Source organism: Gymnogyps californianus, chromosome 7 (genome assembly GCF_018139145.2).
Source record: "Gymnogyps californianus isolate 813 chromosome 7, ASM1813914v2, whole genome shotgun sequence".
NCBI lineage: Eukaryota > Metazoa > Chordata > Aves > Accipitriformes > Cathartidae > Gymnogyps > Gymnogyps californianus.
In genome coordinates this window covers 14,818,232-14,843,751 of record NC_059477.1, presented here as the reverse complement: position 1 = coordinate 14,843,751, position 25,520 = coordinate 14,818,232, and the positions used below count along the sequence as shown (strand labels likewise).

At 35.1% G+C, this 25,520-nt stretch overlaps 1 protein-coding gene across 2 annotated transcripts in view; it reads left to right on the top strand.

Annotated features, from left to right (window-relative positions):
• Nucleotides 1–25,520, top strand: part of ADAM23 (ADAM metallopeptidase domain 23) — a 78,839-nt gene that overhangs the window by 37,344 nt on the left and 15,975 nt on the right. For both annotated transcript variants that reach the window (XM_050899897.1, XM_050899896.1), the window contains exons 10-23: nucleotides 2,482–2,553; nucleotides 5,273–5,439; nucleotides 7,552–7,636; nucleotides 8,425–8,515; nucleotides 10,151–10,199; nucleotides 12,472–12,571; nucleotides 15,197–15,268; nucleotides 16,040–16,126; nucleotides 16,613–16,693; nucleotides 18,634–18,684; nucleotides 19,159–19,222; nucleotides 20,873–20,978; nucleotides 22,430–22,549; nucleotides 23,537–23,705. In XM_050899897.1, the coding sequence (XP_050755854.1) occupies nucleotides 2,482–2,553; nucleotides 5,273–5,439; nucleotides 7,552–7,636; nucleotides 8,425–8,515; nucleotides 10,151–10,199; nucleotides 12,472–12,571; nucleotides 15,197–15,268; nucleotides 16,040–16,126; nucleotides 16,613–16,693; nucleotides 18,634–18,684; nucleotides 19,159–19,222; nucleotides 20,873–20,978; nucleotides 22,430–22,549; nucleotides 23,537–23,705 (1,314 nt within the window). The remainder of the gene's footprint in view (nucleotides 1–2,481; nucleotides 2,554–5,272; nucleotides 5,440–7,551; nucleotides 7,637–8,424; nucleotides 8,516–10,150; nucleotides 10,200–12,471; nucleotides 12,572–15,196; nucleotides 15,269–16,039; nucleotides 16,127–16,612; nucleotides 16,694–18,633; nucleotides 18,685–19,158; nucleotides 19,223–20,872; nucleotides 20,979–22,429; nucleotides 22,550–23,536; nucleotides 23,706–25,520) is intronic.

Below are 25,520 nucleotides of genomic sequence, written 5' to 3'. Positions count from 1 at the left end.
TTCTTCAACTGTTTTCACTTGTAAAGCCACCTGGTAGGAACCTATTCTAAGAGTGCTCACGTGTTAGTTGTTTAGGGGTAGGGCACAGTAACTGAAGTTAGGGACATTTTGTTGTCTTGTTTGAGGTCTGTGGTTGGTGTTCCTTATGAAGAGATAATATTTCTATGTTTCCTGTGGCCTCTTGTATTACAGACATGCTTAAAGGACAACCATCCTGTTCACTACACTTGTTACAGACGCTGACTGTTGTCTCCTCTCAGGCTTTATTTGTTAGAACTTTAGACTTGCAAGCATTCAAGATTTTTTGCTTCAGAGTTGTCAGTGACTCAGAAGCAGATAATAATTCTTTTCAAGGAATAAAATGGATATATTTAAGGAAGTGTTCGCAATTACGAGTAAAGCCTGCCAATCCAGGAGCTCACTAAATGTACTTTTAAGGTTTTCTGCTTACCAGTAGAGGGCAGATTTCTCCTGCAGCAAGGTTCTGTGTTGGAAGAATTATCTTAAACCTCTTTGGCCATTGTGTTGTTAAGTGGTTAATACTACGTATTTTCACAAAATTTTCTTTTCCTGTAACACTAAAGGCACAGCTAAATGTAATTAGGTTGTTGCACTTTTTACTGACTTAGTCGGCTTAATTTCTGTTTAGGAGCTGTGTTTAAACACATTGTGTTGTATATTGCTATTGATTTTGGCATTTGAATACTTTCATGAAAACCAAGAACATTTTCCAAACCATATTATTTTACCTTTCCATTTCTGGGAAAGTTCGGGATTGGCTCAAAACAAAAAACCAAAGCCACCCTTTCCCCCCTTCCCCATTATTTTGTTCTAGTATCATGGTTCCCTAGGGAGCAGAGTCCCATGATACGGATACTCTTCTCAGTGTACGTCCTAAGTGCCTACTAGCACTGTAGCTGAAAGTTCTTTGTTTTGAGAATAGTTATAGGGGAGGGAGTCTCTGCAAACCTATGTTGTAGGGTCTTTGTGTATTAAAACCTGTTGTGGATGTGCTGAAGCATTGTGGAACTTAACAGTGAATAACTGCACACGTAAAAAATTTATTTCCTGCAGTCAAATGAATGAGTGTCATCATTAAGTTTGATGGACTTTTTGTTATCTCTATGACATTTCATCCGTCTAAAACTAGATTGCTTATACAAAAATAACTGGACTTTAAAGGGATGGAAAATTTGTCATCTAATAATATAGTGTGTGTGTGTGTCACTCTTCTGACTTTCAATTTAAGAAACAGATTATTTAATTTTAAAAGCATATATGTCTTCCAGTTTTACTTTCACCTTTGCACCAAGCATAATCCTGGAGAACAGGGGTTTTGTCTGTTTTGTAATTCTGATTTGGGAAGGTAGTTAATCATCTAATTTATTTGATCAGAGTAGCTACTCAGTTGCTCAGAGAAGAGTCAGACGCTCTTGTTTCAAGGCCTCTTTTTGGGTACTGTGTTTTGGAGTGGGAATAGCTGACACTTTCATGGAACTTGATAATGTTTGCTCATGAGGTGATGAGATTTGTTGCTTTTAACCAGTAGTTGAAATTAGTAAGGGTTTTTTAATGAAGACTTTTTACCCTCTTTGTTCTATGCAATTTTGTGTTCCTTTTCTGTGAAATTTTGAAGACTTATTTTTCCTGCCTGCAAATCATATTGTGTAATGCAATTTTGGTTTATAATTTTATTTTGAAAGTCATGGATTCATGTTCAGATACCATAGCAGCATCTTTGGAAAATTTGACTTGGAACAGAGGGAACTTGTGGGGCAGGATGAGGAAAGACATGAAACAATTGTAATGACATGCACAGAAATTAGGAAGCAGAACTTGTAATACAGCTCATCTAAGTCTATAGAAATAGAAAAAATTTGAAGTTTAAACTTAAGATATTCAGCTTAACTCTTTCCACATTCAAACACGTATTTACTTTTACCATGCATTCCCTCTTCCTTTTTGCCTTTTGGTATAACTAATGCTACTTGTCATAAAAGTCTGGAGCTATAGTAGAGAAAGGATGCCTTTGCAAAGAGCTGTAAACAGGACAAGTGGTAAATGCTTCATCTTCATGTCTCATAATTATAGTCATGGAATGTGGCTAGTACAGTCTGATATTTAACTCATCAGGTTAAGCACAGTTTTAATGGGTACAGCATCCTCTCAATTTTGAGCTCATGTTTATGTTCATGTCTAGCTGTAATTTTGTCTCGAACATTTGAACTCTTGATTCTAAATAGGATATTTCTTGTGGCTAAATGCTCCTTTTATAGCTGTGAAAGGCTGTCTAGCATACATGGCTTACTTTATCTTCCAGGGATTCTTGAATATGAGATGTAGGCTGTGATCTGAAAAGCTTTTTGAGTTTTTCCCTTACTCTTTCTTAAAATATTAATTTTCCTTTCTTGCTGTAAAAGTAAAGAATTAGTAATAAATATTTAAGTTCTCACTGTGTTCTACTTTTTCTTCTCCTTTTAGTTCAGAAAACACCGTTCTTCAAATGCGTACACAAACAATTTTGCAAAGTCTGTGGTAAACCTTGTAGATGCTGTAAGTATCAATGTTTCTTCTGAAAACTGTATCACTGACTTTGTTAGTTTAGCACTGTATTTAAGAAGTTAACATTAGCAGATACGAGGATAAAAAAAATGAGCAGCTATAAAAATTACATTTTAAAACTAGTTTCCAGTTCCTCTGCAGAATAGTAGCCTGGGGTGAATGTGTAAGAAACTACCAAGTTATCCTTGGCATTTTTCTCAAAGCTTGCAACTGCCAGAGTTTGCCCTTGGCAGGGGGGATTTCAGACTTGAAGAAGCTTTCAGTATCTGTCACTGCTTAAGAATGAGATTCAATTGAGTTTAGATTTGTGAAACAAATCTAACCACAAGTGGTTGAAGCTGCAGGTATAGTTCACAAAGAATGCACATATCTATTGGGAGAAAAAGAGAGTATGAATAAAAATTTTCCTTTATAAATCTGTATTTATAGCTTAAGAACGAACAAAATCCCATTGTAGTACATTATAAATGGGTGGCACTGACACAGATACCATACTTGTATCTGTGACTAAATTTAGAACAATTTCACATAGAATGTATAAACGAAAAGTAAGATTTGTGGTAAAATTTCATTTTTTTCTCTTTTTGGTATACTTGTAGTGACTACACACATTTCAGAGCTGTGTTTGTAGTGAAAACAGGATAGATTCTCTAGTAGTGATGAATACAATGGCTAGCAAAATTCCGACTCAAAGTCCCCTTTCCGTGTGATGTTATTGATACCAATAGAACTGTGTGATATGATTCAGTGCAAATCATTGTCAACAGTTTGTTTAGTTTTGAGGAAGCAATACAGTATTTATTCTTAATATCTTACATATAAAGTATTATGTATACTGTATGTATATTGAAAATTTAGGTGAATATATTTATAATACATGAAATACTGGAAGTGTTTTGGAATATTTTTGTGTAATGGTTTGAAAATGCCAGTAGTCTGAAGAAAAGTTACTAGAGCAGATAAAAATATAATTAATTGAAATAATATTTCTGTAGTTTATATTGGACATTCCCAAAGAAAGGGTGGCATCTTCATTTTTTTTCTCATCTGATCATTATTTCTTTGTATTTCTTCTGCATTTTAACAGAAGTTATTTAATCTATCTTTCCTTTCTCTGACTATTCCTTCTGTTTTTCCATTTTTGTTTGCTGTATGTGTGTATACAGAAACATTCAACTTCTCTCCAGTGTAGAATTCAGTCCCCTCAGACATCTTGCAAAATGACATCTTAATGGCCTTTTCTTTAAACAAAGCATGAAAAGGAGCAGGAATTTCCACCTTGTTATTCCCTTGTGTTCATAGGGAGGGGGCTGTATTTCTTACTGATATATTGCTGGGAAAAGGATATTGGCTTCCAGGTTCTCTGCCCCCTCTTCCATTCTTTCCTTCCTGTTTGCTTCAGGAAATAGAGTTTTCCCCTCAGCAAACACAAGTAAAGTCTTTATTGATCCACCCATATAAAATTTTTAGGGTTTAATTCTATTGATTTTTCTCATGTCATTAACCATTTTCTGTGTATGTCTTCAGCCTGTCTCCCTCAGATTGAAACATATTAATATTCTTTTTTCTTTCAAAGTTCTTGAATAAAATTGAGCTTAGCTGGTTGCTCTCTCTTGCTCCTATATTTATTGCCTTTTTTCCAAGCTGAATATTATGCATTGACTTTTTTGTAAGGGTAATGCTGCCTTGATACAAAAGACTGGCATGCTAGTCAGTGCTAGTTTATTCAGTATAAATATCGATCATAATTGCAGGAGGATATTTGCAATTCATGTTGTGTATTGTAGGTACAATTTGGAAAAAAGATAATAAAAGCATATATTTAATATGGTGCCTCATGGAAGTGACCAAATAACTTGCCTTTTGTGTATTTTATGCATTAGGCAGCCAATGGATTAATTATCCAGTGCTTTTAGATCGTAACTAAGTATGATCAGTAAGTGTTCTTCGTGTCCCATGTAAGACTCTCTATTGCGGATAAGGAGTGCATCTTTTGTAGATCTGCCAGTTCTGAATAACCTTAGTTAATAAAATTTGGCATTTTAAGACCTGAACGTAGAGAGAGCAGCAGTTTTATTTCAGAATCAAGTATCATGCATGAAGTTAAAATGGATATTTTAAAGCTGTTTTGTAATTATTAGGGCCTGATTGTCATTTCCTTGTCTATTGCTACAGTGACGTTAAAATTAATAGAAAAATTAATATTCTTAATTCTCACATTACTTGAGTAGCATAAAGTGATCATACTGTAAATAAAAATCAAGCATTATGTGAATTAAATTTTGGATATATTGGAGAACTGAGAAATTATTTAATCTTGACTTAAGAATTGGCTTTGGCTATTCTTTGTCTTTGAGATCTTCCTTTTCTTTTTCTTTGAGATCACCCAGTGTACCTTTACATTTCTTTTTTGCTGATTTTTGTACAGGTTTTCTGCCAAACTCAGTGGTGAAATTATTTGACATGAGAATTTTAAAGAAAAGGGAGTAGCTCAAAAAAAGAGCAACAAGGGTTTTTTTGTCCTCTAAAACATAAAATTTAAGTTGATCACAATATTAACTTTTAGGAAATCTAAGGCATTACCAGCTAACGGTTTCCCATGTTTCCCTCCTGCTTTATCCCTCTTGTCTTTCCACTTTACTCTTACTCGCTAACTGTGCATGTTTGACCCAGTGTTCTACTCCTGTGCCTGTCCTGTCTCTGCCCTCAGATATACAAGGAACAGCTGAACACCAGGGTGGTTCTTGTTGCTGTGGAAACTTGGACAGAGAGAGATCGTATTAATATTCACCCTGACCCTCTGCAGATGCTTCATGATTTCTCCAAATATCGACAGCACTACATCAAACAGCACGCTGATGCTGTGCACCTGCTCTCGTATGTACCATTATACAATGGTTTAGACTATTACAGTTTTATATACTTTTCTGTCTACTGCTTTTATCTACCTGTCTCTTCTTGCTTACTTTTTTGCTTGGTAGTCACTACATCAATCAACATCTGCCTTCCTTAGGAAGCTTAATCTATTTTTTAACACATTAGTCTGTCTTTAATAAGTGTAGTATCTACCATGGTCATGTTGATATATATCTATAATGAAATTTTAATGTCTTTGCAACCTGGAGACAGTGTCGCATATTTGAAGTGTCTTCTGATGAGCCCTTAAAGACACTTACTTTAGTTAATCAGGCGTCTAGTGTCCTGCTTTCCCAGTAAAGAGCAGGAGAGGGCAGAGCTGACAGTATTATGTGTTGCCACAAGAGCATTCCAGTTACTATATTTATTCACACATGTAGCCGCAGTGTTGATTTGTTAATGGAAGGTCTCCTCCTTTAGAGCTGTAATGAGTTGTTTTCTGAGACACAATGCATTTTGAGGGGAAATTCCTCTTGCATCATTAGGCACAACATCAACCTCGAGCAACAGTATTTTTTTACTTCACAGCATTGTAAGCAAAGAGGAGGAAGAGTGTGTTCCCCTGTGCAGCATAAAGATCTTAAGCCTTCTCCCAGCAGCATGACATACTATGAGGATGGAGTGACAAATGTCTTCCATGTGATTCTCCTATCATTCATCTTCTGCAGAGGAAGATTAAAATAGGGGATGAAGAATTTCCTCCAGCCTCTGTCATAGCTGTGCTGCCTTAATACAGGCATTGCAACACAATGCTAATTGCATTTTTCATAAGATATGCAAAGTGCTGATGATGTGCACTCTTGAATTACTTTTATGCATGTATTGTGTCACTTGCTGAAGAGTTTGCTGGCGGGCAAACAGACTCTTCTCAGCGGTGCACAGTGACAGGTACCAAACACAAACTGAAGTACAGGAAATTCCATTTAAACATAGGGAAAAAAAATCCCTTTTACTGTGAAGGTGGTCAGATGCTGGAACAGGTTGCCCAGAGAGGCTGTGGAGTGTCCATGCTTGGAGATGTTCAAAAGCCAATGGAACATGGCCCTGAGCAGCCTGCTCCAGCTGAGCCTCCTTGGAGCAATGGGGTTTAACTAGACCATTTCCAGAAGTGCCTGCCAACCTCAGCCCTTACTGTGGTTCTGTCTATTGTAAAGCATCTAGCTTTAAGCATTTAGCATAGTTAAGCTGCGGTTTGAAAGTTCTGATGGCTGTCAGAATGTTCTGAAAAAATAAATATATACCTGTCTGAAGTATCCTGTCATTTAAAAAAACAAAAGGGACATTGATTCTGCTATTGTAAAAGGATTTCATTTTCAAAGATTATGGTCATTTGCTATGCATGCCCAAGGCTGTGTAGATTTATTATTATGCCTATGAAGTTAAAATAAGTATCATTCATAATCATTTATAGACATTTTATAGAATAATTTATATCTTCCAGATTATATTAGCTTAACTAAATTATATGGGGCTTGGCTGCTCTTTTAAAAAAAAAAAAAGTATTTAAATAAAATTATCATGTGGTATATCAGTTGTTCAGAAATGCCCCCCCCCCAGTGATTAACCATAAATGAAAGGAGGCAGGGTTAAAAAGCAGTATTAAATTACTTTCCCTTTAGGTATACTTCTCAGTCTTTTCATTTGGAGTTGAAGCTAGAATTTGAATTGGTTTGGATTAAGAACATAATTAAAAAAATTCTCAACACTGATACATTTCAGTACAGAATTCCTTCTTGACAGTTTATAAACTGGAATACATTCTTATCTTTTCAAAGGAAATGTTATCATTGTATTTTCTTAGGAATCTGATATTCTAGCTTTCTCTGCTCGGTTTGTTTGTGGATTGGGACTGATTCTGACTCTACAAGATAAAAATAGTATTTTTGTCGAAAGTTGTATCTAATCAACTCTTTCAATGTCGGTGTTCTGTTTGTAAACTTGCATTTGCTTTTGATGTTAGATGAGGATTAATGTGCATGCAGTGTATCATAGTATGTGTGAAAGTGTGATCTTTCAATAAGTTCTTGGTGCCCAATGTCAAAGTGTTATATTTTCTTTATTTTTATTTGTAAGGAATGTGACATTTCATTACAAAAGGAGCAGCTTAAGTTACTTTGGAGGGGTTTGCTCTGTGACCAGAGGAGTAGGAGTGAATGAGGTAATTGTTTTTCACGACTGAAGTGAAATAAAATAGAAACTGTACATTATAACCTCAGAGTTTATATGTTTCAGTATTCTTTCAGGCTTTAAAGATAAATTACATATTAAAAAGTTAGGATTCTCATAGCCAACCTTCCTGTATCATCATTAAACTACTGCTCACTGTGCTTTTCTTTTTAAAAAGCATTCCTCCTGTCTGCATTATTCTCTTAATAAGATCTTAAATTGGCTTTTAGTATATTTGACAGGAATTTAGACCCAAAAATCTCAGACAGGAGTATTTGAAATATAGCACTGAACATCCTTTTGGGTCTTCTCACTATAAGAGGCCTGATCTTCTGAGGTGCTAATGATATGTAATTCTTACTGATTTTTTTTAACATTAAAACTAGAAAAATTTGGTCCCTGTGTATTGACTTTTCTTTTTTTAAAATTATTCTTTTTTCTCGGTGCAGTGTAAAATCGATAATGAAAATCTCCTGTTTTAACATGGGTTAATCATACTGTACAAAACTATATTACATATATATCAAACAGACTCCTTTCTGTAGGTTAACCAGCGGACAGGGATTCCATCAGGTTAAGAGAGGAAAATTTTTTCCGTTAGGTACTTCATTGTGTTTATTTTCCTTATATGCACACAGATTTGTCATTGGCTGTACAGAATTACTGAAGTAGTAGGTATGTGGTAGGCCAGAATGAGCTGGTGTAGTGTTCATTACAATAACTTACGTGTTTTGTTTTGTTTGTTTGGGTTTTTTTAATTGCACTCCTCTTGAAATGCAGTATGGCCTCCCTTTGGCCATGGCACAGGAACTAGCACAAAGTCTTGCTCAGAACCTTGGAATACAATGGGAGCCAGCTGCCAGGAAACCGAGTATGTACATGGAGTCTTCTTTTGTCCTCCTTAGCTAAATATATAAACTCTTCCTTTGTAATATTTGACACAAATACCAAACTTGCTGTAACTGTAGAACAAGAATTGCTACTTTTGGAAATATGTGCACCAAAATTTGAGTTTAACCAAATTGAGAGCCACCAGTTTAGCACTCATTTTGCAATGACCTCAGTGATGTCCTGTGTCAGGAGGTTAGATTCATAACCAACGTTCAAAGGTGTAATGGTAAAAACACCATTAATCTAACTCAGAACTCCTTATTTATCATAGTGACATCTGTAATTCCTATAGAACTATCGTTGACTTCTTAAAATACAAAAATACCTGATTTATAATTGAAGAAACGGTAAGAAGCTGTAACCTAGTCCAGGGTGACATTTGCTCAACTTGTTATCTTGCTGCTTCACAGCCAGAAGATTGGACTGACGTGGCCTTAACACATGTAGAGTGTAGGTACAAAAGCTGCTGCAAAAGCCCTTTTTGGGGCTAAAGAAAATTGTTGGGTTTTTCCACTCACTTCTTGTAAGCAATTTGGCTACTTTCTCTCTTTGATTCTTCTTTAAAAATGTGAATGATAATGCTGACTTTATTTTGGAATCACTTCAGAAATCTGTGAATTAGGAAACTGTGGAAAAGTTTAGGGAATGTTGTTTTGTAAAGCATTCCTTTTGAATTGTGTAAACTTGGAAATTGCTAAAATATTTTCTATACCATTGTTTTTTGATTACAGGTAAAACAGAGTTCATACAATTTGGAAATCAGAATCTTTTTTAACTGTAAGATAGGGGGTTTTAAAATGATAGCTTAGTTTTCTTATTCGGATACCCTTTATAGAGAAAGATTAATGAAAGACCTGGATAGAGCAGAAATAACCATATAAATAATCCGTGAATATTGTCTGTGGAGAAACAGTATGGATTTGCTGTAGTAACCAGAATACAGAATCTTTCTTCTTGAAAATATTACCACTTTGGTAGATGATTTTTATGAGTAGTTTATAACTTCTGTTTTACCAACCATAAGATGTCGGTCTTTTGTTTTTATTTCATTAATTTGGTCACTGTTAACTTACATGCTATAGCTGTAAGTAAACTGTAAATCCATTTTCACTCAACTACTTTTTCTAATGAATGTTTGATTGGCCAATTTACATATTACTATTAATAACTCTATGCCAAAGGGAAAAAACGTGGCCTGTCCAGTAACAATTCTCCTTCAAGGTGTTCTATACACATTTTAGGGAGGAGGAAATGTGAATATTTTTAATCATCAGTATCTTGTGTACTGCACATACCTTTGTGCTGCCTGTTTTCAGAGCATGTAGGGAAGAACATTGCCAGCTATTTTTAGCTTTCTATACTGCCTGAAACTTTGTGTTGAGTCTAAGGACATGCACATATGGTAATTTGAAAGTACCGCATTTATATTAAGTATATTAGTATCTCTTCAGGTGGGCTGGTTTCCTTCTTAGGACTAGAATCTTTACAGCCAAGCAACCATCTAATCTTTGTATAATTAGTCAAGGTCCATTTTTATAGTGAGTACTTTATATTTATTGTAAGCATATTTATAACTGCTTTCCTTTTCTGTTGTATTTTGGTCTTGTCTGAGAAGAGTGTGACTGCACTGAATCCTGGGGTGGTTGCATCATGGAGGAAACGGGGTATGTCATAACTATCAGTAACTGAGGGCTCTGGAATGTGTTCATAGTTTACATTATGACATAAATATTTATGTATTGGGTTTTGTCCATGTGTTTTAGTACTGATAAATGAAAAACTAGAAGCAGTTGAAACAACCCAAACATATAGATCAATGATTTCAATTTTCAGCAATTAATTCCCTTTGCTATTCACATTTTAGGAAATTATTAATAAATCTTATATTTTGCAGTGCAATGCAGTGTATTCACTAATGCTTTGCTATACGTACAATGATTGAAAAGTAAAGAGTGTATATTTTTCATTAAATAAATCCAGTTATACTTTTTACATGCAGCTGAAAAAGTGTTATAATAAAGTGATATTTCTGTTTTCCTCCTAAATTTTAATTATTTTTTCCCCAATTCCTTCAAAATTCTACTTTTGAGTGAACAGATGTCTCTGCTTCTGTTCCATTGAATAAAAGTAGAAACCTGAAGCTTTCAGCGAGTGCTCTCAATCCTTAGCTAAATGGTCAGTGATGTCTGAGGGGGAAGCATATCTACATGGGAGGAAACCAGGTATCATTGCCCTCTACCCTCAAACACTGCCAAAGATTCTTTTCTCTATACTGTAAGCAATTGATTAGAAAAGGATAGCTTCTGAAATATAGGTTTTTGAGTCTTATAAATCACTTCCTGTCAGAATTCTTGCTCGCTGTGGAAGTTTGATTGCAAAAATCCTGGAGAAAATTAGTTATAAATAAGACAGAAGGAGCTTAGTTTCTTCATACGGTATTTGGAAATTGGTTCTTCAATAGAATTACTGTGTGGCTTTCCTGTAGACTTGTAATTGCCAGCCACCGTATAAATGCAACAGAAAATTATTCAGTAAGTTTGCTTCTGGAATCTGAAGTAAGGCATTGATCAGAATAGATACTAGCTTCCTTCCTGCGGTGAACTCATCAAAGTATAAAGTATCAGTCTCAGATGGAAATACCAGTAGAAGAGGTTGTGGAACAAACCTCTTCTGTAGATAAGGTAACCGTAAAAAAAAAAATGCCAGGAGCAGATGATAGTCACCTAGAAGCTGAAAAAGGACTGACTAATGAAATGAGTGAATAATTAGCTGCAGTGTAAAGCCTTTTCACTTAACTCCATCAGTGCCAGAAGACACTTTTTATGTATAGAATAATTCAGTGGGGAAATGTCAGCTCAGTAGCAATGAGCTGCTAGGAAAGGAATGGAGAACCTCCTTATGGCATGGTTACCCCCATCTTTAATAGTGTGAAGAGTTCTCATTCCCCGATCTCAAAATATGGCTAATAAAAATATCAGACAGTTTCTGTGTGAGAAATGACAAAGTATGTTTTCATCAGATTGGGAAAAAGATGGAGATGAGGAAATATGAGAGAAGTCTGTAACATCATGAACTACATAGCAAATGATTACTGTTTCTTCCAGTGTAAGAACTAGGGAGACATGAAATGAGACTAGCAAATAGGTGACAGAAAAAACAGGATGAAATTGTTCTTCTACCAGTCTGTAATTAAGCTGTGAAACTTCTTGCTTTAGCATCTTGTAGTTGCTAAAAGATTTTGACCAAATTCATGGGAGAAAATACAATGAAGATTATTAAATAAGACAAAACAAGGCTTCCCGAGAAAGTTATTGAGCTGAAAATTGTTGGAAGCTGGAAAAATATTCTGCAAGTAGTAGTACAGTGTCCTGTTCTCTACTCTTCCCTGGGCATATTCTTAGGGCCAAAATCAGAGATGGGATTTGGGTAAAGTGGATTTTTAGTCTGACCCTATACAGCTGTTCTTTTGGCTACAGTTACTTTTACTTTAAAAATTAACCTTATTAACAGGATCAGATAAATTGAACAGGTTTAAAACCCTGGCATGAAATCAGGGATCTGGAATGTAATCCATCTTTTAAACTGAAGCTGCAGGGAAAACAAACCCAAGAGAACACTGGATTATGCATGCAGTCGAGAAAGTGCATGGTAGCTATTATGATAATGTCGTTTCACATTATTAAGAAGATTAGAAGACTACAGTTTCATATACTGTAGATCCATATAATAGAAATACAAAAATGCAAAAAGTTTAAAAACTTTCTTTTGTTCTGATTTTATTGTTTGAGCATAAGACTGAGCTGACATACTGTTGCACACAGTGGTTGTAAGAAACTGGGATTTACAGTATTAAAAAAATGTTGTGACTTCTCTGCCCCCTTCCAGTAACTGTTGGTGTTTCAAGGCATTTACTCAGCTAGTTCTTTGCCATTTTAGGGTATACCATTCCAGGAAATTCTCCAAATGCAGCATTGCAGAATACAAAGAATTTTTACTTCGTGGGGGAGGTGCCTGTCTTTTCAACAGGCCAACAAAGGTAATAAATATGTTGATAGTCAGCACCTCTGCTAAGCATTGTAATGAAAATGTAATAATTTCACTAACACCCATCTGTTCTCAAATTTATTCAAATGTCTATGTGGGTATTTTCTTGAGGTTGCTTGTAATTAGCTGTTCATTCCCATAACATTTAAAAATAATCTTAAGAGGAATGCAACTTGTTTTCCATCAATTCTTAATGACAAATACTGCAGTTGATTTTTCACAGCTAGATGCATCCCCATTCAGCATAAATGCATTACTTACTAAGCTGGTAGTAGTGCAAAATAAATCCAGAAGTTAGGTCATAGTGCATGCTCCACATACACTCAATTCTTGGACTTTTTGCCTGAGGTTGTTAAAAAGAATGCCAGTTACCACACTAGGAGTTAGAAATCAATAGCTTACTTCATATAGACAGTAGCAGCTTGTGGTTGTTCTCAAAGTTAATTTAATTTCATTTCACTTCAGATGTACTTCTAGCAAACTCTGTAATTTTTAACTGTTTCCTTGTACCATCCATTGCTTTTTTCGCCTAAAAACTTATCAAGGTCATAATTTTTTCTAAGGCAATATTAGCCTGACATCCTTCTAGAGCTGAGTACTTTTTGCAAAGTAAGATCAATCTAAAGTATTAATATTCTATTTAATCATGGTGTCAAACTTGCTGTCCTTGTAGAATTCAGTACCACGTGAGACTATTAGGCTGTTCTGTTTACTGTGCTGTATCCTTTGGTAGACCACCACCTTGCACAATTAACTAAGAAAATTTTGCTTGTTAGAGTGTTTTTTAATCTTTTCCCAGGGCAGCATTCTTTGCTTATAGAATAAGAATGTAAGAATTCTTACAGAAAAGAGTAAGTAGGGAGAAAGAAAAACACAGCTTCATTTTTTGATGATGGTTGTCTAGCAAGGTAATGTGAACAAATTGTCAAATTGACTGTATACAGAATAAAAATCTGGTTTACTTCCATGAAAATGCTCCCAGGAGAATGGCTGCTTAATTATCTTTATATGTTATCTGTGTCAGTGTTTCACAGCTTTGAAGTTAAAGTACTTTGGGGGAAAAAAAATCATACCATGTTTTGAAACATATTATTTGGAGGTTGGGAGGAAAGGTAGAAAATGGTGTGTTTAATCTTTAGGTAAATAAACCATAGTTGTGTTAAGCAGTCACCATGATGTAATTTTTAATTATAACCTTTTAGTTATGCTCTGATATGTATATGAACATTTGCTGGTTCCTGATTAATGCCGTAGGACATTTGTGTGTGTTCTGTTACTTTCTTGCATTTCTCTGGTTGACCCCTTTTTGTTTTCTTACGAGCTACAGGTCAGATAACCAGGTCTGTTTGATGGAGAACTGAATTTCAGGTTCAGAATAAGAGATCTTGCTGTTTCCACTGAAGCATAGTAGCAACAGTGGCTTATAGAGAAAAAAAAAGAAATTTCAGTTTTCTGAATCATGTCAACATTGCTAGTGAAGAAGAGTACATACGGGTATTGCTTTGGTGTAGTTTTGCTTCTGGCACCCAAAATTGTAGGTGCTATTGATTACCTACGTAGTTTATGCAACAAAAGTAAAATGTTTTCTTTCTTTTTGATTAGGCAGTATGATACCTCCCCCCACCCCAAAGTACCAAAGAAGAATTCCATCCAAGTTTATAAATAATTTGTACTGTATTGTATGTTACATTTTATATCTTGATGATCCTCAACAGCTGTACTGCCACTAAGCCCATGCAGAAAGAACATGTTTACTCGCATCTTTCACCGTCATCTAGCTGTAGATTTATCTGTTCTCATTTTAACTTAACTTTTAACTTCTCATTTCAACCATGTTCTAATGATGAATGTGTTTCTGTTGCTAATATCCCAGTTAAATTGGAGATCCTGATGTTCTTATAGGATTTTAAAACAGAATTATTATATTGAAAACAGACAAGTTTTTTGCAAAATTATTTGTGACAAGACTGAAAAATATCTTAAATCACCTTTAATCAAAATTATGATATGTGAAACCAGTATAGAATCTATATCATCCTGAACTGTAGAATTTATCTGTATTGTATATATCTGGTCCTAGGAGTAACTGTTTAGCACTATCTATATATGGTTGTGTTATTCTAACTTACTAATAAGGCACATAGAACTTCCTTTTGGCAGTGTTTCTTAATGTTTATTGTTTTCATGCACAAACATGTTACACTGGAATAGACAGTAGCTAATTGCATGAGAAAGTATGGGTACCTGAGTAGATTCCAGAGATCATATTATTGACTGGTTTCTTGAAGGAATTGTCAGAGGAATTGGAATGAAGTTCAAATGTTATCCCCTTGAGAATTATTTTATTGTCTCTCTGTTTAGCATAATTTTCTGAGTTCAGTATTATCCTAAAGAGGGCTAGCAATCAAGTGATTTAGCTGTACATCTTTCATGTCTTAACAATTCTGACTAGCAGCACTTGAAAAACATGCTGCCTTCCCCATCACAGTAGCACAGCATATATATATTCTCTGTGAGAGCGTGTTTCTGTAGCATTGCAGAGATGGGTATGTGTGACAGAAAAGTCATTTGATACTAGTTTTATTCTTACTTGGGGGGGGGGCTTTTTTGCTTTCAGCTCTTTGAAACGACTGAGTGTGGAAATGGATATGTAGAAGCAGGAGAAGAATGTGATTGCGGTTTCCGAATGGCAAGTAGAGTTATATATTACTCCACAAGTATTTCTTACAAAATATATTAAGATAAATTATGTAATTGGTAAGGGAAGGGGAAAGGTTATGCAAATGAATTTGTTTTGCCTATTGTTAGGAAACAGCTTAAAGGACTGTGTTAAAACATTTTTTCAAGTGAGAATGAGTGCAAAGACAGAGTGTCCTCAGAACAGTCTTCCTGTCATACTAACAACAAGATATAGCTGTTTTCCCAGCAATTTTTTAATTGTGCCATAGAAGTGCTTGCCCCTTTACTTTTCCTGGATAGTGTGCCTGGAGTGGTAGACTCCTTATCTGTGCTTTGGAGATAGGTGCCTGTGTTCAGACAGCATAAGTAAACTGTTGTTTTCTTCTCTATTGTAGAAATAGTCCAAGAATGTTTTTGCAAAAATCTGCCCTGTGGCTTTGAGTCCTAGTTCCAGTATTTAAATCTAATTACATCCATAATTAGTTTTCTTAATTTTTTTCTGCATTGAATGCAATTTAACTAAGCAGCATGCATTGGCACAGGCTATTCCACACCTGTGAAGAGGCTTCAGAAGGTGTGAATCCCCTTGTTGCTATAGCATATGTCACTGTTTTCTGTTTACTTTACTATTTGACCATTGCAAAGGATTCTTCCAGCTGATAATTCCAGGTCATCAGTGCTGAACTGAATCTGCTGGTACATAATAGTTTGTTGGAAAGATTGTGAAGAAAAAACTTATCTAAAATGGAAAACTAAAAATGTTGCTTAATATTTTCTTCAGGAATGCTATGCAGACTGTTGTAAGAAGTGCTCTCTTTCTAATGGAGCTCATTGTAGTGATGGACCCTGCTGTAATACATCATGTCTTGTGAGTGTTGCTGCAGTATATCTGTTGTTCTTTTCAGTTGTCCATGGAAGTCACGTGCAGCCTGTTCTAGTTCAAAGTGTGTTTTATGTAGAATGAAAAGGAACAGCTTATGTAGACTCAGACTGTTATTCCAGACAATAATGTGATTACTGCCCCAAATATAAAGGGAATAGATTGCATTGGATATGTATTCATGTAAAAATGCCTTTTATTTGCATTTATGTATCAGAGATGAAAAAAACCCTAAATTTTCAAAGTATTATATACTTCATTTTAGCCTTTAAAATATTAAGAAACTGAAATCTTTTTCAACACTTTGAAATAACTATTGAGATTGTGGTGTTCTGTTGTTAGCCAAGCAAAAAAAGACAAATATGTGTGAGTATAGTGTTTACAGAGTGTTAAAATGAGGAGTAATTCCAAACAGGAACCTTTACTTTTGCTTTTACATAATCTTAGTACTGAACTATATTCTTCATTTTCTAGTTTTTCCCACGAGGCTATGACTGTCGATATGCAGTGAATGAATGTGATATTGCAGAGTTCTGCACTGGAGATTCTGGCCAGGTATGTATGCAGAAGCTTTCTCTGCTTACACTATTGATGTTTGTTTGCACTCATTTTATATCAATTTAAGAGGAAAATCTGGATTAACAAACTGCACTCTTATATACCTGCAAATAACTGTGGGGGGTTATTTTTTAATCCTAACAAAATTTTTCAAAGCTCAAAAAAGAATTAATCTAAGTGGACTCAAAATATGACTTCTGTAGTTTTATTTTGTTTTTTAAAACTCGTGGGGTTTTGTGTATCATATTTGTGTCAGACATGCTCCTTTACTCTTTGCCTGGTCTATAGCATAAGTACTAAGAATATACTGCAAATGTGAATGGATTCAAAGGTAGTAACAGTAAGATTCTATGAAATAAAATAGTTTAAAATACAAATGTAGAAAATTACAACTAATTGAGTATAGAATCATAGAAGCATTTAGGTTGGAAAAGACCCTTAAGATCATCGAGTCCAACCATTAACCTAACACTACCAAGTCCACCACTAAACCTTGTCCCTAAGCGCCATGTCTACAGGTCTTTCAAATACCTTCAGGGATGGTGACTCAACCACTTCCCTGGGCAGCCTGTTCCAATGCTTGACAACCCTTTCGGTGAAGAAATTTTTCCTAATACCCAATCTAAACCTCCCCTGGCGCCACTTGAGGCCATTTCCTCTTGTCCTATCACTTGCTATTTGGGAGAAGAGACCGACACCCACCTCGCTACAACCTCCTTTCAGGTAGTTGTAGAGAGCAATGAGGTCTCCCCTGAGCCTCCTTTTCTCCAGGCTAAACAACCCCAGTTCCCTCAGCCGCTCCTCTTAAGACTTGTACAAAGTGTTACATTTTTTAGGAGTGTGCACATGTATGATAATTTTAAAAGTTGTGGATCTTACGCATTTCTCTTGAAAACATTTGGCTAATACTCAAAAGTATAGGAATAAACAGTAACCAAAAGGTTGTTTTAACCTGAGCTCTTTTAAATAGTCAACATCGTGTACATCTTCCATTTTCACAGCAACTTTGATGCTTTAGGTGATATATGCTCCTTTTCAATACTGAGTATTTAGCTTCAAGGTTATATAAGAACTTCATAACTCTGCTGCAGTCATCTACTGCATCAAGTTCTTAGCTTTGAAGAAATAAGATTCAGAATAGATCACATGTCTCTCTTTGGGCATTGGCTGTAATTATAGATGCCAATAAATTAACAGTAAGCTTTTTTTATATTATCATCTGAGACATCCACACTTACAGCTAAGTAGCTATTGCTGAGATTTTATTTTAAATCTTTTATTCTGTAGATGCAGCATTCTTAATGGGAGGGAGAAGGGCTTTCTTAAGCTAGAAAGGCTGCCCTCAAAGTATTGGCTAATACGGTACATCGCAGCACCATACCCTTTCCCACACAGGTCCCTTTTTGATGAGGAAAAGCTTTGAGAATGGTCTGCTCCTAGCTTTAGCAATCTGAGGCTTCTGGACCTAATGACTTCTTCATACCATAAGAGTTTCCAATGCCAAGAGAACGTGACAATTAACATCATAAAAAAACTACAGCTCTGTAAGCAATAGACTGGTAGGCTACAACTAGGTGCTTGCTTACTTTCTTAGTGGAACTGAAATGAATACAGTGGCAGTGTTGCAAACATGGCCCCAGTATTAGCTACCAAATATCCTGTTACTGAACATATTTGTTCTGCTTTTTATTTTGCCTCACCTCCTTAATTTCTACTTGGAATATGCAGAAAGTTAGAATCAAACTGTGTATTTCATGGCTCAAGGTGTTCATTTTTTCATTTCTGTTTGTAGCTATAAAGATTCCTGCACTAAGTATGTTATCTACCCCCTTTATATGTTGTGCAATTGTCTTTTAAAACCGGGAAAATTCCATATGTGATCCTTTGATGTATTATTACAGTACACATGATTAAAAAAAATTCTTAATTTTTTTCAGTGTCCACCAAATCTTCATAAACAAGATGGGTATGCTTGTGATTCTAATCAGGTATGCAGTGTTTCAAAATCCCTGCACATCAGCAAACAGAAATCAACCAAATACAAGTTTTCTTTTTTTTTTTTCATCCTGTCTTCCATATTTCTTCATAAATTTTGTCTTTTGGACATCAATGTTGCTTGTGCTTTATGCACTCTATGAATAGTAAAAATTTATACTTTGAGTAAAATCTGCTTGGTATCTTTACATTTTACATGTAGATCTTTTATTACACTCCATGTTAATAAGTTCTTTACAACTGTGTACATGAGAAGAATAAAGCAGCTGCTGAAATGTCAGCATGTATTAGACACCAACTGACTTTGAGAATCTGGGCCAAAATGTGTACTCCATCTACCCAAATTCGTGAAACTGTTACACATCCCAATATGTGTGTGAAGAATCAAAATGAGACATTTGTTGGGGGAGGGGAAGCAAATGAAATAGTGTTCAGTTCTTATCGCTAACATGTTGTGTTTTGTTTAGGGTCGTTGCTATAATGGTGAATGCAAGACAAGAGATAATCAGTGCAAATATATCTGGGGATCTAGTAGGTTGACTTTAACTACCTTAAATGTATTTTATTTCTGGTTCATTCCTGCCTTTGTTTTGTATTTTTAGTATTTTTATTTTTTGTTCTTGCCACTGTAAGTTAAAGTTTTCTGCTCAGTGGAGTAGACTGCAGTGAGAAACTGTGGCTTGACTGCCAAGTGAAATTTTGAGTTTGGGAGTGATGACAGTGAGATTGTTCTGACGTGATGTTGTTGTAGACATAGGTAGGGCAGCAAATGCTGGACTCTGGTGGAATTAGGTGAGAAATACAAAATATTGGCAACTTTGAGTTACTGTTACCGGGGGGGGGGGGAAAATGGGTTTGAAGATCTTTTTGCTATAGTTCAAAACAGATGTTTTGGGGGTTTTTAATGACAATTGTCAATTCCATTATCCCAGCAGTGGTTCATGCTAAAGCTGCTCCACCTTGCCTCTCTTTGCTATACCATCCTACAAGTCAGGAAAATTAGTACATTGGTGTGAATTTAAATATACATAGTACAAATTTAAGCCCAGAGGTGTTGAGTAAAATAGCATTGTAGTTGCAATGGATTTTGCTTGCAGCTGAGAGGGAGTAAATGCTCTGTGTAATGACTGAGACAGTTCAGCAGAGCAGAACTATCAGGATGTCCTGTACTCTTAATGTTGCACTTAATGTTTTCTTGTGCATTTTGTCTAATCATAACTGCCACTGCTGACACTGCCTATTTGAGGCAGAAGAAACATTCCATTCTAGGGAAGATGGGAGGAGAGGGATATAGTTTTACCATTTATTGTCTTGTACAATACAAAAGATGCTATATAAGTGTAAAATTGGATGGAGACAACATTTTCTTTGTCTTCTGATGCCTTTTTGAGGTTTATGTTGCCACCTAATGTTTATTGATAATATTAAAGGCAATAGATGTTATTGTTAACTAATTTCTTTGTATCTTACACACTTATATTTTAAAATATTTTGTCTTCTGTACAGGTGATTTTAGTGAAACTACTCTTATTTACCTTTACTATTTTATCTTCCTCTGTATAATTGTTGTGCTGCTCTTGTTTTCTTTTTTTAATTGATTTTTTAGAAAAAACAAGTAGGCTTGTTAGTAAATAATTGTGTTTTTAAACCTATTAGTTCAGATTTCTACTCCTAAAAAGCGGTAGAAATTACACTCTGAGTGTTCAACCTTGTTTTCTCTGTGAACTCCTAAAAAATAAAATAAAATAAACATTGAGTTGATGTCAGAACATATGTTTATGGTATATGCCAGATATACAATCTTTGATCTCCTGAAATACAGGTCAGGAATAATTGCAGTGCAAACAACTAGATTAAAGCTATGTGAACAAAATTAGACCACAGATAAATTCAAATGCAGAAGACAATACAGACACTGTGGAGATTGCTTTTTTAGAAGTTCAGAGCAAATTTTGAACATTGAGCATTATTTTAGAAAAGCCGTCTGTAGGTATTGCAGTTCAGTCTGCTACGTTCCCACTGTAGTCACTGGAAAATACCATCTGTGTACATACACATGCGGTTAGATTTCTGTTTTGTATTAAAAAAATACAGAGAACTACTGCAATAAATTATGCAGGTTTTCAAAGCTCTCATGTTGCCAGTGGAAAGTACATTCCTTTTTCCGTTCTTCATCAACAGAGTCTTCAGGATCTGACAAATTTTGTTATGAAAAGCTTAATACAGAAGGCACAAAAAAAGGAAACTGTGGAAAGGATGGAGACCGATGGATTCAGTGTAGCAAACAGTAAGTTCAGCTTGGTGGAGATTATTTGTATTTTAAATAGATTAATACTGGTTTAATATTGTCTACTTTTTAATGAATGTTTCAGCAGTTTGTTTTGCATTAGTTTGAATCTTCTTTCCCTCACAAGGTTTGCATCTTGAAAAAGTTCCATAGCTCATTCTGACAAGTCCACGGGTGACTCGGGAATACACTTGTAAAGAATTCCACATTTTCAGAAGAATGTACTGTGACTAATTCTTTCAGAGGAGCTGGGGGACAGGGCAGCAAAAAGTCACAAATTCATAGTGTACAAACACCTCAGACTTGGTAGGGATAAATGAGGCTGTAAATACACACACTATTTTCGCTTGCTCTGGGATTGATACCAGATTATGCTATTTCAAGTTTGTTCCAACCTTTATTTTGACCAGAGAGGACCATTAGACATTCGGATGCTATAGAGAAAATGGCTGATTCATTTGCATGTGATCATTACTAGATGAATATTTGATTAAATTTACTTTTCAAGTTAATGATCACTAGTGGATAGACTTAAATTTCTCCTAATTTACTTACTGTTTTGTAATTTTTAAGTATGCATGTAAAAATTTCAGTCTCAGTGTTTTCCTTCTTTGACTATCTGATGTTTGTCAAGTGGGGGTTTTTTTTTGTTTTTTTTTTTTGGATTACATGATTCACTTTTCAGATAGGCTCATAAGCAAAGAAGTTGTTTAATGTTTTTTTTATATTTAGATGAGAATAGTGTTGTGTTCTGATATGTATATTAAAAACCTCATTTGTCGAAAAGCTTTTCTTAGTCAGTAGAGAGATGCAGAAAAATGGTCTAGCTGAAGGGCCATTTAAATTTTTTGCAATTTTAACAAACACAATTTCCAGCATTCATCCAGTTGCTTCTATGACTTAGGGCAATTAGAGTAAGAGATGGAAGTTTTAAGCTGATATCCTTCTATTGAAGATTGCACATATAAAAGAACATCAAATAAAGCAGATTCTTTACCAAAATTCAAGCGCACACACTGCATGCTAACTATTGTTATTATGGTTCTGTTGTCCTGCAAGGGAAACAAAATATAATTAAAAATTCAAACTTCACATTAACGTACAGTGTCCAAGCTGCTAGAGAGAGGGAAATGTAATTTAGTCTGATATGACAAAGCTTTGTACAATTTGGCTCCTCGTAATTGTACTGTATTGTATTTAGAGCACAGATAAATTTTTTTGTTGCTGTGAACATTCACTGGTGCATTAGAGTGAACGATTACTTGTTTCTGCCTCTTGTCATTTATATCAAATATTATTTTATTTCCAGACTTGTACTCTGGAAGTCTGTCATGCACCTTATGATAATATATTACTTAATGTGATCAGCAGCATCATTGCCAATCTTTCTTTTTTGTGAATTTACTTCATATTATTCCAGTAACTTTTTGATTTATGTTTTCATTTTACAGTGATGTTTTCTGTGGCTTTTTGCTCTGTACTAATCTGACTAGAGTTCCACGAGTTGGTCAAGTTCAAGGAGAAATTATCCCAAATTCTTTTTATCATCAAGGACGAATAGTGGATTGCAGGTAAAAGATAATGCAGTGTTCCAACATGATTTTGCTTTGTCAAACCTAATTGAATTAAGATAAACATAAATGTAAAATTGTATGATTTTTAGGTAATTAATATCTTACAGCAACATCATTATTCTGAGTGGTATTTCTTTTGATTTAGAAAAAAAAAAGGCTAATATTCCACATTTAAAGAGGACAAAATGTGGGTTATCCTCCTGATTACTCTATCTGATCTCTCCAGTAGCAGAACTTCAGAGTCAGAGTTTAATGTTCAGCACTATATTTTGCAGGGTGGGGGGGAAGTCTGTAATTGCCTAAGACCCATATATTAAACATAATGTTTTTGAGTATTATATCCTCAGAGAAATAGCTGTAGGGAAGTGAAGGCTGAGAGGGAGGAAACTGAAGAGTTGTGGCAGGGTAAGATGTTAAGCTACAGTTCAGTTAAAGGGCAGGTAAATAGGTTTTAGTCTACTGTGCACAATACTGGATTTGTATTTTAAAGACATTGGCAACATTGCTGTCATGCTAAGAATACTCTTTTAAATAGTTAGGTCCTGAGTGAACAATGATTCTTAACTCTTCTGTCATTCCACTAGTATTTTTATTTAAATGTCATCACATGGGAAGTTAGTTTTTTAAAATTTTTCTAGCAATAGTATTTCACAGCATTTGGGAAAAAAAAAAGAAAAAAAAAGAAAAAAAAAAAAAAAAAAAAGAAAAAAGCACAGCCCATCAAAGACTGTTAAAAACCCCCCACAGCCTAAGGTGCCCTTTTTGAGTATTTAAGTCATTATCTAGACTTCTTATTAGTCTGACAACTGGAACACCTTGTCAATGCTGTAGACAGACAGAAAAACTTTATAATTTTGTTCAATCTGTCTGTATGCTTGAATGAGAGAAAGGTATGAGGCTTTTAGTATCTACACTAACCTGTTTAATATTTTCAAAAGACTCCAGTCATAATACTAATAGTATCTTAAAACTTATTTCTCCTAGTGGTGCTCATGTTCTTTTAGATGATGACACAGATTTAGGTTATGTGGAGGATGGAGCTCCATGTGGACCTCACATGATGTGTCTGGACAAAAAGTGCCTGCCAATTCAGTCCTTGAACATAAGCAGCTGTCCCATTGGTTCTAACGGAAAAGTCTGTTCCGGTCATGGGGTGAGTCTGTACTGGGAGTTAGCAGCTAAGCTTCTCCAGCTGCCTCTGCTGTATGTGATCTTAATGTACCCTGTGGAGTTTTCTACCTGAAAGTGTTCCTAAGACCTGTTGATCTGAAAACACAAATGTTAGATTCAGAGGAAGACTGCCATTCTGTGAAGCATAGATAAAATTTTAGAAAGTTAAGTTGTCAAATTAGTTCTGCAATTATACCCAAAGTGTTTTCGTTACTAGCAAGAGCTTTGACATCAGTTATTGTAAAGACTTCTGTAATGTGCTACCCATACTTCAAGCTACTTGCAGTCTTCAGTTAAACTTCTTCCTGCATACTAACACCTTTATAAAGTTGGTCCTGTGTTCATGGATTTATACCTCATGACTTAAATAATTAAAATTCTAAACTGTTGGACCTCAACAGAGCTGATATATTCTTCTTGAACAGATGCAAAGTGTATCATTTTACATTCAGGCACATGATACTCTGTTATTCTACCTGTAAGTCCATTTGTCTAAGACGTTAGATATGTTTTGATGAACAGATTCACTGTTCCGTGTCTTAACTGATACTGATAAAGTATTGATAAAACCTTTCCACTGTGGGATTCAGTGGACAGATACTTGCCCAAGGGGCTAGACTTTATAGAAGAAGGTTTGTTTTTTTTTTTTTCTTCTTGTTATGTGTAATTGAAGATGAATTTGAGTGCTTCAAAGAAGAGGATTAGGTTCAAAATCAAGAAGAAAAATTTTAAAATTGGAAAGTAAAGGATCTAGGCGATCTAGAAATCGTGTTGGTACTTTTGGAGCATGAGCGGTGAGAGAACTATGTTACCTTTTTTGTTTTGCTTTGGATGATTGCAGTTTATAATTTTAAAAGAATACTTCAGTTGATCAAAGCTGCCATAAGATGTATTTATCTTCAGCTTCCTAGATAAGATTCTTCAGTGAATACTTTAAGAAGCAGAGTGAGATAAAAGTTAAATTTAAAAAAATCACATGTACTACTTGTAATCAGTAGTGTGTAGGTGATTTTCTGGGGTTTTGTTGACATTATGTTCCAGTGTCCAAAAGACACTATTAGCTGATGCCTAATGACTGACTTCATTTCTAGTCCAATAATCAAAACTTCATTCTTTGTTTTGTGTCTGTTTCTCATGTCATGCTTTTTCCCTAGTAACCTCTTCTAGCAACACACTCCATGTTCTTTTTCATATGGAAAGTTTTCACTATTGATTTGATTTTTTTAGGTTTTGTCAGTTGGATAGGTTTTCCTGTATCTGATAAATGTACTGCCAATTTTAGTGAGTCCTAAGTCCTTTTTCAGAGGTCATTCAACTAAATGTAAACTTAGGAAGAACTGTTTCTTCTCGTTCTAGAAGATAAGCAAGCACTCCTCATTGCTGCTTAGAAAAAAATGATGACAAAACCAATGAAAATCTTACTATTTCTTCTACATGGGAGCAAGCTGTAAATGAGAGATTGTAAAGCATGACCATGTCTTGAACCTTTTAAATGCAAATGCTTGTATTCCTTCTGGACATCCAGGCTCAAAGTCTAGACAGTTGGTTAGTGAAGCTCTAACTAGTCTAGATAAGGGGTTTTTTGGATGAGAGTTTCTGTTATTTTTTACATCCTATGCAGGTGTGTAGTGCAAGTGATGATGGAACCACTGGGAACACTTCTGCTTTTCCTAGCATCTGAGTGTATTTAGAGGGTTAAAGCAAACTTTTAGGTTATTGATGTATTATACTCATTCTAAACACTCAGTGCTATTGCTACAATATATAAATGGATAAGTTTTGTGAATTAAATGCCTAA